General features: G+C 38.0%; 1 protein-coding gene across 2 annotated transcripts in view; it reads right to left on the bottom strand.

Annotated features, from left to right (window-relative positions):
* Positions 1 to 807: 807 nt before the first annotated feature.
* The window catches only part of CCSER1 (coiled-coil serine rich protein 1), a 608,728-nt gene continuing 595,372 nt past the window's right edge, over positions 808 to 14,163 (bottom strand). For both annotated transcript variants that reach the window (XM_030947275.1, XM_030947274.1), the window contains exon 10: positions 808 to 4,406. In XM_030947275.1, the coding sequence (XP_030803135.1) occupies positions 3,921 to 4,406 (486 nt within the window). In that variant the 3' untranslated portion in view covers positions 808 to 3,920. The remainder of the gene's footprint in view (positions 4,407 to 14,163) is intronic.

Genomic DNA, 14,163 nt, shown 5'->3' on the forward strand with positions numbered 1-14,163 from the left:
CACCATAGATCATGACCTGATGTTTTTGTTAGATTAAGTGTTTTCTTGTCTTTTTTGACTGGAGAGATTTCTAGATTTAGAGAACTCCTGTGCATAAACTGAGACTAGCTGGATTAAAGGCCACAATCCCAATCATCAAGTGACTTAACTCAGTAGAACCTAATTGAAGTCAGTGTCATACCAATCAAACCAGTGGAGATATGGCACAACTCTTAGGGCATGTAAAGCACGCTACTGCTTTGTAAACACCTTATTTTTTATTAGTCTGAAAAGTGTACTGTGTATTTAACAGTATACAGTGAATCAGCACAGACAGAAATCATTACTTCCAAACTGGCTTTTTGGAAAGGGAAAACCACCAATTTTTATTGGTAATAAACCTGTAATGACTGGAATGAATTTGTAGGACAAATATGAACATTTTGGTAAGCTTTCAAATGCTTATCTAAACATCATTTGAGCATCTTAGTCTGCACAAACACCCTTTCACAATTTCCAGGAAAAAAGCCACATAAGGAAAGCCCTTCTAACATTTATGTGGAAGTGTGTGGAATAAAAACCATTAAGAGTCTGGATTGAAGTAAAGGCATCTATTCTGGCTGTTTCATTTCCACAGAGAGGGCTGGCATGCCTGGAAAGGTGGCAGGAATTTCTGTTGCTGGATACTTTCATATGCTACTAAATAGCCTAAATAGAGGAGAGCTTTGTAGCAAGTTTTTTTTTCCAGTATGCACAAGCACACAGCTTGAGCTTCATCTACATGCACAAGTTATAAAAAAAACTCTTTCCACTGCTCTGAAGGCCGAACATAAAAACAGTATTGGACAAATCTTTTCCTTCCATCTCAAGAATTTATCACCAGGGCTGCCCCTAGCATGTTATTGTGTCTTATGAACATGTCCTAGTCAGGGTAAGGCTAGAGATGATGATAAGCACATTTCAGGTGTGGCTCTGGTAAATTATTAAAAAAATATTTAGGGCACAGATCTAAGGTTTCTTTTGCCAAGTGATTCCTCTAAAAAAGTGGGATGAACACTGCTTCAAGTAGAAACACTTTTTCTTCGGGGATTTCCTTCTCCTTACAATGCCCTCTATCACACTGAAAGACATGGAACTAACAAGTCATTTTAAGCAGAAACTTTGCAGTTACACTTTGTTGTACAGAAAGAGAGAAAAAAGAAGGGAAGAAAGGTGCATCCATGGAAAAAAATAATAAATGCCTTTTCCCCCGGTGTCATGTCTTTGGATATGTACAGCCTTGGAGAAATGTATAAATCATTTTGTACATGGAACTCTTAAAAAACTAGAGATTTTTAGTACAAAGGAATCAATTCACTGCAAGAATGTCCACATGCTGTTGCTTTATGATTTCCTATATACACGAGAGGACCAAAGAAAGGACCTCTTTTACAGTTACTGCTGTGCTGTACATTAACATGTGGCTAATACCCTTCTCTGCGTGAGATTTACACTCAGTATTACAAATAACATAACATTGCTGAAAATACTGATACAAAACAGCTTCAAGATGACATCTTAAAAATATCCCTCATATTTATTGAACTGTTTTTTCCAGTTTTTTTAAGTTTCAGCTCTATAAAAGATTCTCCAAGAAAATAGTAGCATTTGAAATGCTATTTTTGAAGTTTATAGACGGATTTTTTTTTTTTAATAAAGTGTAATCCAAAAGTCCATTTTCCCAGGAAAAAAACAACTATAGATACAGAACATAACCTAAAACTGAAGAGGGTATTGGTTTGTTTTGTTTTGCTTTTTTTTAATGTAGTACAGTACATTTGTATCATGGAAAAAAATTCCTTGATTACAGTGTCTGTTTAATTTATTTACAGATCTGAAATTGAATTGCATACATGAGCTCTTGAGATGAGCAATACTGAAATGAATTGATAGCAAGAATTAATTGTCCTTTCAGTCTACCATGACTTTAAGATATTGCTAAGAAGAAGAAGTGATTCTGAGTAGCGAAATTATCTTATTACTATTTTAAACTTGTTTGGTAGACTTTAAATTATGAGTTTCAATGCAGGGCTGGGAGTCTTGAATACCCACAGTTAATTCGGTAAAGCTGTGTTTGCAATTTTTGCACATTCTGTTTTGGCAGTATCAATAAACACATGAACACGAAGCATTTTGGCAAATGTTTGTCTTGGTTCTTATGTATGCATCTCTGGATACCCAAAATTATCACTACGGAATATTTAGACAAAACCTGCTCTCTTCAATAACAGATAATACGATAAATTCCGCTGTAATAAAAATAAAATTCTCAATGAACAGAAGCCTGAAACTTCAGGCTGCTGAAGTTACTTTACAGAATATCTGCCAAGATAATGGTCCAATTTTTTCTTAGTTTAAGCAAGCCGTGTTAATAAAATTTCCTTGTAATAATCCAAATATTAAGCAGTAAAGCAGATATATTTAACACTAGGTAAAATTTTGTCTTTATTTTGTATACTCTATGTAACTTAACTTATAAAAGTTGCAGATTTTTAGTGGCTACAGAAGCTTTATTTTTCATTATATGCTACCTGTTAAGTCACAATTGCTTGTTTCTGTGTATGAGAATGTGCTGCAACCTTGTCTTTCCTTATTAATCACTGGTTGAAGAGAGAAGTTACTTGTCTCAGATCTGCCTCAATCGTACTTAAATATGCAATATTATTTTTAAACTACTCACTGCATGTGCCATTGTAACTCAAACAGATTACCCTGCACCAGAGAGGTTGTAGACCAAGTGTCATGTTTCACATATTTGACATGTTTGGAGTAACTGACTGAGAGGCTCCCAAGCCTCTGAGAGGGGAAAACCAGATCTTTTGCAACCGACAGGTCTCCAGGTTCTGTGGCATGGTCAGATGATTTCATACTCCCAGAGACCAGGCAATAAATTAATCTCACTTGTCTGTTACATGTCAAGACTAACAAACCCAGTGAGCTGGTGTAAACCAACAGGTCCTGAAGTGCAGATGATACAGCCCACAGAAATTATGACTGATGCAGGTTGTTCGGCCTGGTTAATAAGATGATTTCTCTTACTTTAGGCTTTCACACATTTTTGGTTTGGGAAGTGGAATGAAATTATAGGATGAATTACACAGCAGAATGTCACATCGCATCATGAGTGCTACAGTGCCTGTAAAGCACAAAGATCACCACAACTTGACATGACCTCATAGAACAGAAACACTCAGAGAAATGTAGTTAAATAGAAGTGTGAAGAGGGAAGGGAAGGTTGAGGAAACAAGCTGACATCCTCAGTCTGGGACCCAATTTACTGACTCAAATACCTGGCAACTCTCTATGAACCTGTTAGTGGAAAATCAATTACTTCCTCCACTTGTAGCATGAGGCACTCATGAAACACATACAGCAGGAAGTGGTAACGCTCTGTAAGTTACCAAATTTCACTGTATTAAAAAAAATGTGTAAAAAGAGGGTCCTTAAAGATTTCTGACTCCTTATTTCCCTAATCTTTATGAAATTCAAGAGGGTTTACTAATTACTTATCTATTTATTCCTCACATCTACTTTAACAGTAATATTATTAAACATACAGGTTTTTTTTTAAGATCATCTAGAACTTCAGGGAATCATAGTGACTTATAGAGGGGTAAAATATATTTAGCCAATATTGGACTAGCAATGCCAACCAAATGGTCCCATTTATTGAACTCATGGCGACTTCTGCATGACAAATTAGCTGAGTTATTTAACAATCTCATTCATCCTTTTGCCTCAGTCCAAGGTGGGAAAATATGGAACCTACAGACAAAGGTAATTTTTATTTTTTTTTTTTCACATGAAAGTAGCAGCAGATGAGAACTGAAGACAGAGCTCTAGGTGAGCTTACATCCCTCTTTAATCAACTCTCCTTCCATGGCAAGAAAATAAGCACCTTGTTAGCCATCTTGTTGACCTAAAGTCTGTAGCTCTGCCGTGTGCAGATTGTGGTGGAGGAAAACGTTCTTCCTGCTGTACATGTGTAAGGAGATGGGTCCCCTGGGGGGCTGTCCCAGTCTCCCTGTGAAGGTGCTGTGCTGCCGAGGCACGGCACTTTGGTCCTTGGGAGCTCCTGGGAACACGGGGAAGCCGTCGGCCTTGGATGCTGGCTGGGCTGGGCTGGGCGCCGTGACAGCCAAACCGTTCTGGACACCCTCTGGGGCTAGGGTCTCATACGTGCCTCGGGTGTGCTTGATGGCTTCCACGATCTCCTTCTCCTTCAGGAGGCTGCTCAGACACAAATTAGACAGCTGGCAGCTCTTGCTCTCATACGCTGCTGCTTGGTTGCCCAGTGGGTGTCTAAAAGGGTCCTCGGTGGGAGTAAGTGCTGACTTTCTGTCCCTTGTGCTGAGATTTTGGCTCGCCGTTCTGATTGGATATATAGTCTGGGGAAACAAAAGAAGACAAACCAAAAAGTATTAGTAATAGAACACAGTAGAGAAGTGTGAAGTGCATAAACCACTCCTCACTACACATGAACAGCACATGGGTCTGGCAGATTAAAATGAAAGACAACTCCAATTGATGGTAAAACTTCCAAAACTTCATTCACATTTAATAGTACTAGGATTGAAAAATGCTTCCTACAGGAAATGATTTGGCCATTTTCCTTAAAAAATAGTTTAAATCAAAGGACATTTCTTTTTCAGAACATAATAAATGGATGAGAAGTTTTCATGAATTGTAAGCAGATTTTCAAAAGCATTTCACATAATGAAACAAAGAGAATTTTGATTGCATAGAGTTCAACACTTAGTACTCTCAAATCCTTACAAAATATAAAGAACAAATTTTGTAAATATCTTCGTGCCTCGGTTAAGCTCAGAACATGTTCAATTTTCACTGTCCCTTGAATCCAGGTGTTTTGTTGTGTATTTACAAGTCAAATGCATGCTACAGGAGAGCACAAATTTTATTTCAGTTGCCTGGAAAAAATACAATGTAAGAAAGATTCCAGCAGGTTACCAACTTCTGATGTTGTGCAAGCACGCATGCACCTGATTTTGTTGAAATTATGGTAATTTATCTGTGTATGGGAAATCAGATCACTGCAGACTTTCAGTGTGTACCTGGTGTGATGCTTTGTACTGTCTCTAGAACACCTGACTGGGGAGGAGATGATGGCACCCTTTCCCAGGGAATGGTTAAAGCAACTGGTTAATCTAAAACACATGTCCAATTTGACTCCTTACAGGTTTTCTGCAGCAGAACTCTGAAAGGACACAGGAGCAGCTTCTTGACATTTACACTGATATATGGGTTCTGATGTTGCAGAACAAAGCTGAGAGAATAAAAAATACTACCAAGCCTTCCAACAGTATTTGGCTAAAAGTCTTTCATGGTGTTCCCATGATTCCATAGGAAACTCAGATCTATTGTTTCAGAATTAATTGTATCACTTCAGATGCATTTCTGTTTTAAGCAGCATAGAAGAATGATATTGTCAGTATCCATAGCTTAAATCCTTTTTTTACTGCAGGCTAATGGTCATGATGCCACGCAGACACATTTGCAGGTTTGGGTATAAGGACTGCAGTGTATTTTAGCCATCAGAGACGATATTTAAAAAAATTATTAGGACTGGAACATCATTTTTTTCCCACTTTTTATTCAGTGCTGATTGCACACATTTATAAATGGGAGTAGGACACCTTAGAATGCCTCTGGAAAACATGACTTCAGTTTTTACACATGCAGGACATAGGTGTTGAAATGAAATTCCATTATTTTCCTAGTATATCATTCTTGGGAGCACCTGTCTCTAAATTCAAACACTTTTCATCCATCTATCTATCTATCTATCTATCTATAAATTATTTATTCCCATGCCAGTAAATATAATCTTCCTATTGGGACAAGAGTTAAATTTAATGCCCTGTCAAAAATCCAAGCATTTATTGTAAGGGAATTATTCAGGAGTTACAATATGTCACCTAGTATCTTTGAAAACTTAAAGATTGTTATAGAACCTTAGAGGCACTTCATGGTGGGACCTCCAGTCTATCCTGAACTTCTGGTTAACCCCATTTTATCCCTCTGGACATTTATGGCCCTTAATCATCTGTTTAAGGACTTTCATCAATGTAACCTGTACAGCCTTCTCCTCTAAGATTTTTTCACTATATTACTTTTTGAAAAGGTCTTCCTAATGTCTAAAATGTTATCTTTCTGGCTTCAAGACCTTCCTTCTCTCTCTCTCATGAAAATTAAGAAAGAATTGCTGTTTGATCTGGTTATGTCTTCAGAGAATGCTGTCAAGCAACCCTTTAATCCTCTCTGCTCTAGAATAAAAAATACCACATTGACTTTTTCTCATAGGACTCATCTGCTAGACTCCAAGCCATCCACACTTCTCTATAGATCCCCTTCAGTAATTCCACTATTTTTTTCTTGAAGTACTGTCAGGAGTACAGTACTCAAGGTAATTCCCCACCATTATGAAGCAGAAAAAACACTATTAATCCTATGAGGGACTTCTTCATCTGCTTCTTATTAATTACCTCAGTAGGAGGTTAGTAATTTTATTTGGCAACAGTATGAAATTGTTTATTCATCTTCATCTAGTTGTCCACAATATTTTCATGATTTTTAATGCAAAATTATATCTAAATTCAGTTGATTATTGTCACCTATTGCTTTTTAACTTGATGAAAAGCTGTTATGACTATCTAGCACTGGGGTGTTTCTTTCCTCTTCCTTATCAGGGTTATATTTCACTTGAAATATTTTCAATTTAGAAAATAAATGTTTGGTTTGTAAGTCTATGAAATATTGGCTTCTGGTTGGGGGCTGATGGGGGAGACAATGTGTGTGTATGTGTCAATAAATGTTTATTAATATACAGGTGGTTAGGGAAGGTCTTGGTTCTATGAAATTGCAACTTGCTGAAATTCCCCTCCTATTGAACAATTAAACAAATACCACATGGTGACAAATTAGGAGCTAATCTACCTACATTAAAGCACCAACAGAAATTCAGAATATGCCATCATAATTTTAAGAAATTGGTTTGGTCCTGTCCCCAGCAATAAGATAATAAGATGGTTAACAAGGAAAGACAGACTCATTCTATCAGATGCATAGTTACACATCAAATGAGCAGAGACTTCAGTGAAACACTGCCAAAACCCAATACTGTTGTTTTTATGTATGATAAATGACTGAAGAACAGCTTTCAATCAGGAAAAGAGAGAACAGTTGTCAGACAGGAGTCAAAATCAACAAGAAATCCTCTCCTCTCTCCTCATCCCAATAACATTATTCTCCCTACAAAATATTGTCAATAAAAAGTACAGTGCTGCTTTGATTTTCATGCAAGTTATTTTTTTGTATGATTATAACATTTTTATAAAAATTGCAACATATAGGATTGAAATTAATTAATTCTTATTTTGATGAATTCAGGTAATTTAGTTTGAAAGAATGAAGTGTAACCAAATTTTCTTGCTGGTCCATATTACAGTTATTTAGGATCCTCATGAACTGGGCAAAAATAAGAAAAATGTCCCAGAATTAGACGCACAAAAGTAAAAGCCATACAAAAAACCTCCCAAACCAAACCAACTTTGGACCAAGTCAAACATTTATTTTTAACCTAATTCTCCTTATCTTCCCGTAGGTGATTAACGCAGATTTTCCAGCACTGAACCTTGAGGTACCAACTGCGTTCCCTGAGCATCAGACATGAGCGAGCAAAGCCACAATCCCAGTGCATCTGTCAGCCAATTCCAAGGCTGAGTCCTTGTCCAAAGCTGAAGGTGGCTTGGTGCCAGTCGTGCTCCAGCCCAGCCTAGAGCAGCTGCAGGGCTGCTGTAAACTGCTGCTTGGCCAAGCTCCAAGGAGCCGATCTGCCAGCTGGTGGCTGCTGAAGCAAAAAATCCATTCATCTTTTTCCCTTCTATTTTTCAGTAGCTCAGCTAGAACCAACAATTTCTCTGCCCCAGAAATCCCCAATGCCACTCTATAGTCTGCCTAACTGTGGACTCAGGAAATGGGCTGCAATTAGGATGCAAATGGGGTTCTGAAATTTCTTTCAAAAGTAGCCTGTTTTAAATATATGCAGCAGAAAGAAAAGGCCTCCTTTGTTGTTTCAAATATGTCTTAACCTTTAAGCAAACATCTGGATTTGAATTTCCTGATGATATTAAACACACTCACAAGGAGTGCATGTCTTCATGCTTGAGTCTATTTCTCAAAAAGGAAAAAAAAATTTTATTAAAATCTGATTGGCTGTACAATTTTAGTCAGTTTGTGTCATGATCGCTTCTGTTTTAAGGTACATAAGTATGAGAAAGTTCAAAATAATTTAGCTTTGATTATTCCAAACTAGCGCTAAATAAATTAGGATTGAACCGAAATGGGAACTTAATATTCTTAAAATATTCTTTCCGTAATTTTTTGAGGGCTCGTTTTTGTGATTGTAAGTCAAATAACTTTTTCTTATATTAAGAAAAAACCCAAGCCCCTTCAACAACCCAGTGGTAAGTAATGAAAATATACTACTTTTACAGAAAACTTCAGAATGAGATGTTACAAACAAAACACTGCAGCCATTCATCATTTTCCATTTTCAAAGCCAATGAGTGAAATATGACAAGAGTTAACAACAAGACAACACTGCTGCAGGACATTTGAAAATGAATATTGTTTCTGACTGTCTGGTGATAAAGTATTAATAAAAAACGACGGGAAAATACATGAATTACAAAAACACCCTAAAAAGGGTGCAGATTTTTAAGATGTTTGTGCCCAGAGGCATTTGGGAGTCTTAGATGCCTATAATGCAATTCTTCCAAGTACAGCAACTTTCCTAAATACATCATTGTGACAACAGACATAGAGAATAAAACCAAACAAAACATGCTCTCATTGGTATACCTGCTGCACCCCGACAACCAAACAATGCTGTAGTTCAAGAACACGGTTTTACCACCCTGAAGGATTTTACACTTTCAGAGGTGTTAATGGAAGCATACTATAGAGAGCAACTATTCTGACAGGAACATGAAGACTTTCTGGATTCCCTCATGTTTTCTACTGCTTAATTATTTTGTGTTTGCTGATACACAAGGAAGGTAAAATGTGTTCCCAATGCAATATTTACTACATGGCCCAGCATGGCTCCCTTGGTCCTTGTCAGGTCTCAGCTGGATTGCAGCACCTGCCACAGAACTGTCCCAATTTGCAGCCTAGCCCAGACTCTTAAAATATAAAGCAACATAAAGGAATACAGACACAAAACAAGGTGCTATAGCTCTATATTTCTTTTAAGGATGGAAAGGATGAAGCCCTTCATGATGCTTTTGAATTTATACACCTTCAGATGCCTTTTGCAGTTCTGACAGTTTATAAAAGTGCAGATCTAATTTACCAAAACACAGGTTAACTCAGTGCTTTGATATGCCACATCTGTCACTATGTCAGCTTCTTAATTTCTACACCTCCTCACTTTTGTGCTTACCAGCTTCCAGCCTAGAGATGATTCAACACAAAATGTAATTTAGCTGCAGCAGGTAATTGTTCTTCATTCAAGTCTCTTAAAAATCACTCACTCCTATTGATTTCAGTAGCACCTGGGCTGAGAGTGTAGCTTTTACAAACCAGACCTGCATCTATTGTACAGCTCATGCTGCCTTCTGGCAACACAGGACAAATGAAAGAAATAAAGTCCAGCGTGGCAAAATAAGGCATGGACTTTATCAACAGGTTATGGGTAAGAACTAGCTGCTGATCAATTTGTCAGCTCTACTGTTGTCCTTTATAAAATGAATGCAGTCAACATAAATCACAAACATTTTTCTTTCTGCCTTTCAAACACTTCCATTTCCTTACTGAAAGCAAAAATTATGAGATACTAAAATGCTGCCTCTTTGCCATAAGGACATTTAAACAAACAGGAAAATGGAATACAGGTTAACTATAGTGGTGAGTTAATATCCTAAAAGAATTTAATAGTAGTGAGGATACAATGTGAGAAGTAACAGACTGAGTGCTATGACTGCTTAAAAAAGATCTTCATCTTCTCACAACATGGAATTATCCATGACAAATTTTATTTATCTGAGTAATAATGCACAGTTAAGATAACAAGGTGTAAAAGATAGAGTACTGTTTTATAAAGCAGGAAGAAAACAGCAAAGACTTTCCCATTAATTTCTAGTAACAGGAAATCACTGCTCTGCACTCTCAATACTGCATTTCAAGGGTTAAGTGGAAGATTTTTCTCATCAGTAAAGCTAAGGAGAATATTCAGCATTTTACAGCTGTTTATCACACCTTCCAAACAAAACAATTAGAACTTTGGAGCTGTTAATCACATTCTTTAAAAATACTACAAAATTCATTTAGATGATACTAAGTACACATTTTTATACACTATGGTTTCAATTTTTAAATAACTCTAAAAATACTTATGGAAATGAAAGCTACCAAATAGTGTGGATCTTTCAATGACAGAACTACCAAACAGCAGGACATTCTATGTGAAATAACAAATCTTATGTTTCTCAGTCTGCACCTAAGATCGTCCCCAAGATCAGAAAGTCAAAATGGAAAAGGTAATGAACTTTTCTTTTGTTGCAGATGAAATGGACTTTTACACACATTTAAAAAATCTGTTAAATCCCCAATCTTGGAAACATCCTATCTTTAGCAAATACTAGCTCCCCTATCTCCAGCAATTCTCATAACACTTCTGCTCCTACAGAAGCCTTTAGCATCTTTTTTACTGATCTTGTATCCCCTCAGGTTCTTAGGGCAGACCCAGCTATTGCAGCCAACAATGAGGAGAATCTCTTCATTAAGCTCTTTTCATGCACAGGCTCCACCTTTGGTTACAGGCAGCAGAGTCTGGAATAAGATGCCCAAGTCAAACTTGTCCTTGGACCTCCCAGGGTACATTCCAGGGGACTGGATAGGCCCTTTGTTCACCCAGCACACCAGGTCTCACTGACCCTGTGCAACCCAAGAGAAATTAGGGCCACTTATGCCATGCTTTTAGCTACAGTCATATAAAAAGCCACATGTGTGTAGAGCCAAGGTCCTCTGTGGCATAACTGGTGCAAAATGAACTGATGGGAAAGGAGAAGTGGGTCCATGGGAACACAAGGGTCACTTCAAAAGACCACAGTTTTTGCAGTGTGGGCAGTGAAGTAAGACACAAAGGTCTTGAGGAAACACTAAGGGACTTTGCTCAGAAATTATAAGCAGGAAAACTGCACAAATGCTAATTAGCCCTTCTGGAAATGTGTGCTACTCAGCTGACATTTATTGCTATGCAAGCCAAGCCAGTATTCCTGCACAGCATTTGATGTGCCAGGTAGACATAATCAGTTGTTTGAGGATCTCTGCCTTGTGCCTTACCTATTTTACTGATAACCAGCTATCTGAAAGATGTGAAGTCCATTTCTAGCCTCAGGCCTGACACGTGATCACCAAAACCTGATTACTGTACCTAATCATCTGAGTTAAAACTGACTGGTAGGTGGCAAGTACCTTTGACAACTACTAATACATACATGCTTAGTCTTTACTAAGTTTCCAATCATACACTTAGGTTTTCTTTATCTACTATCACCTAGCATGATTTCCCAGAGTATTAGGAATTTCATATCTACAATGAAATTCGTATGAGGATGTATTCCCTTAGATAATATACCAGGAGACAGCAGCCTTAGAAGTGGTAGTCTCAAGAAGATTTTAATATGCATTTTACAGGTGCTTATTTCCTATATCTGAAAAATACTTCTCTAGTATTTCTCTATATCTGAAAAATACTTCTAGGAAAGGAAAGTAAAACTATAGATACTTTGCTTACAGATGTTATGTTTAGGATAAGAATCCTAATACTTTGGCATGTGAGGCGTTTGCTTTAATAGCTCGGGCATATTATGGGGTCTCAAATTGTGTCTCTGTTTATTTCTGTATCTTACCTTCTGTGAAGAAAATTATCATATACATTTATCTTTGAGTTCAGGACTTTCTTGTCTAGCTTTCAATTAGTGAATGCCACAGATCAGATTTCTAATGAATGTCTGCCTTCTGAAATAGGCACTGCTTGCTTTTTCATAAAGGAACACACAAACCCCAGATGGATTGTACTTGGCCAACACTCATCTTTTTTCATTACATTATTTAACAACAATAAAAATTCCTTCTATTAAATTTTCATAAATGAGTTCCATAAATTAGCATCCTTACTGTTGAAAGCCATAAGGGCTGAACTTATAACTACAGCAGGGGAAATTGCACACATTGGCAAATGATGATCAGCTACTGTCGTATTAATCAGTGACACTGCCCCTCAGGTCAATAAACAGTCTGCAAAGGAGAAATCAGCAGACTAATGCAAAGGGCAAATTTTATCCTGATGACAATGAAAGAAATCCTAATTACCCTTAAATTGACATGAGTTTTTATTTTTATGATGAGATTACTGAGACCGTAATAATCTTGAAGGAAAAATATTCTTTTTGCTTTAATATCTATATATGAGGGCACCTGTTTTAGGAATGAAATATCACAAAGTAGTCAGATTTTTTTTTATCCCAAAAGTAAATTTCTGTAATTAAGCCTTTCCTTGTGGCTGGACCAAAAAAAATATAACATAACTATAATCAATCCCTAGCCTTGACTTGTTTGGTTTAATGTGTTGAACAAGATAAAGAAATGGACTCCTATGACAGGATGAAGCATTACTATTCCAGAAAGATACTGACTCCCTGCTGTAGGATTCAGTCACGAAAAAAACCTGTATGAACTTAGCAACACAGCACAATACTCAGTGAATCAGACTTCATTCATAGTAGAAAAATTTACGTTAAACTATTTTCTTCAAAAATCTTACTAACTATGAAAGTTATAAATTTACACTGAGTGAATCATTCTATGACTAGTTTTTTTTAAGGCATTGGCAATCTTAGAAATAGAAAATGAATAAATAGGATTCTCTTGGAATAGGGAATATCTCTTTTTTTTTTCTTTTTTCTGTTAAACCAATGACCCGAGAATGTTTTGGCCTTGTTGATATGGAATTGGTACATATAAATTCTGTTCTCTAATCTCCATCTGTCAGCATCAAATGCATTTACAGCAAGAAAATCTTGTCAGAGAGAGGAAAGGGACTCCCAGACAAGAGGTATAAGCAGTTGTAAAGGAAATGTGACCTCCATAAAGATTCCTCATAACTGATTTTCATGAAAGAGAAGCTGCTTTAACAAAACAGTGTTTGCAGTTGACTGATGTAATCACAGAACCATAGGATGATCTGGGTTGGAAGGGACCTTAAACATCACCTTGTTTCAACCCCCCTGCCATGGCCAGAGACATCTTCCAGTAGACTAGGTTGCTCAAAGCCCTATCCAACCTGGTCCTCAACATTTCCAGGGACAGGACATCCACAGCTACTCAGGGCCATCTGTTCCAGTGCCTCACTACCCTCTGAAAGAATTTCTTCCCAATATCTAGACTAAATCTCTTCTCTTTTACTTTAAAACCCTTCTCCCTTGCCCTGTCACTATCTGTCTGTGTAAAAAGTCACTCTTCCTCTTTTTTCTAAGACCCCTTTAAGTACTGGAATGAGCTGTAAGGTGTCCCCAGAGTGCTCCCTTATCCAGGCTAAACAGTCCCAACTCTCTCAACCTGTCTTCATGGTAGAGGTGCTCAAGCCCTCTGATCATCTTTGTGGCCCTCCTCTGAACATGCTCCAAGAGGTCCACGTCCTTCCTATGTTGGGGATCCCAGAGCTGATGCAGCCCTGCAGGTGGGGTCTCACCAGAGCAGAGCAGAGGGGCAGAATCCTCTCCCTCCCCGCTGCCCACACTCCTTTGGATGCAGGACATGATCCAGGACACATTTGGCTTTCTGGGCTGTGAGTGCCCATGGCTGGGTCATGTCCAGCCTCTCACCCACCAGCAGCCCCAAGTCCTTCTGGGCAGGTCTGCTCCCAGTCCATTCTCTGCCCAGCCTGTGTTTGTGCTTGGGATTGCCCTGACCCACACACAGCACCTTGTACTTGCCCTTGTTGAACTTCCTGAGGTTCCTGTGGGCTCCCCTCTCCAGCCTGTCCAGGTCCCTCTGGATGCCATCCTTCCTCTCAGTGTGGCAGCCACATCCCACAGCTTGGAGTCATCACCAAACCTGCTG

This window comes from Camarhynchus parvulus, chromosome 4, assembly GCF_901933205.1.
Source record: "Camarhynchus parvulus chromosome 4, STF_HiC, whole genome shotgun sequence".
Classification (NCBI taxonomy): Eukaryota; Metazoa; Chordata; class Aves; order Passeriformes; family Thraupidae; genus Camarhynchus; species Camarhynchus parvulus.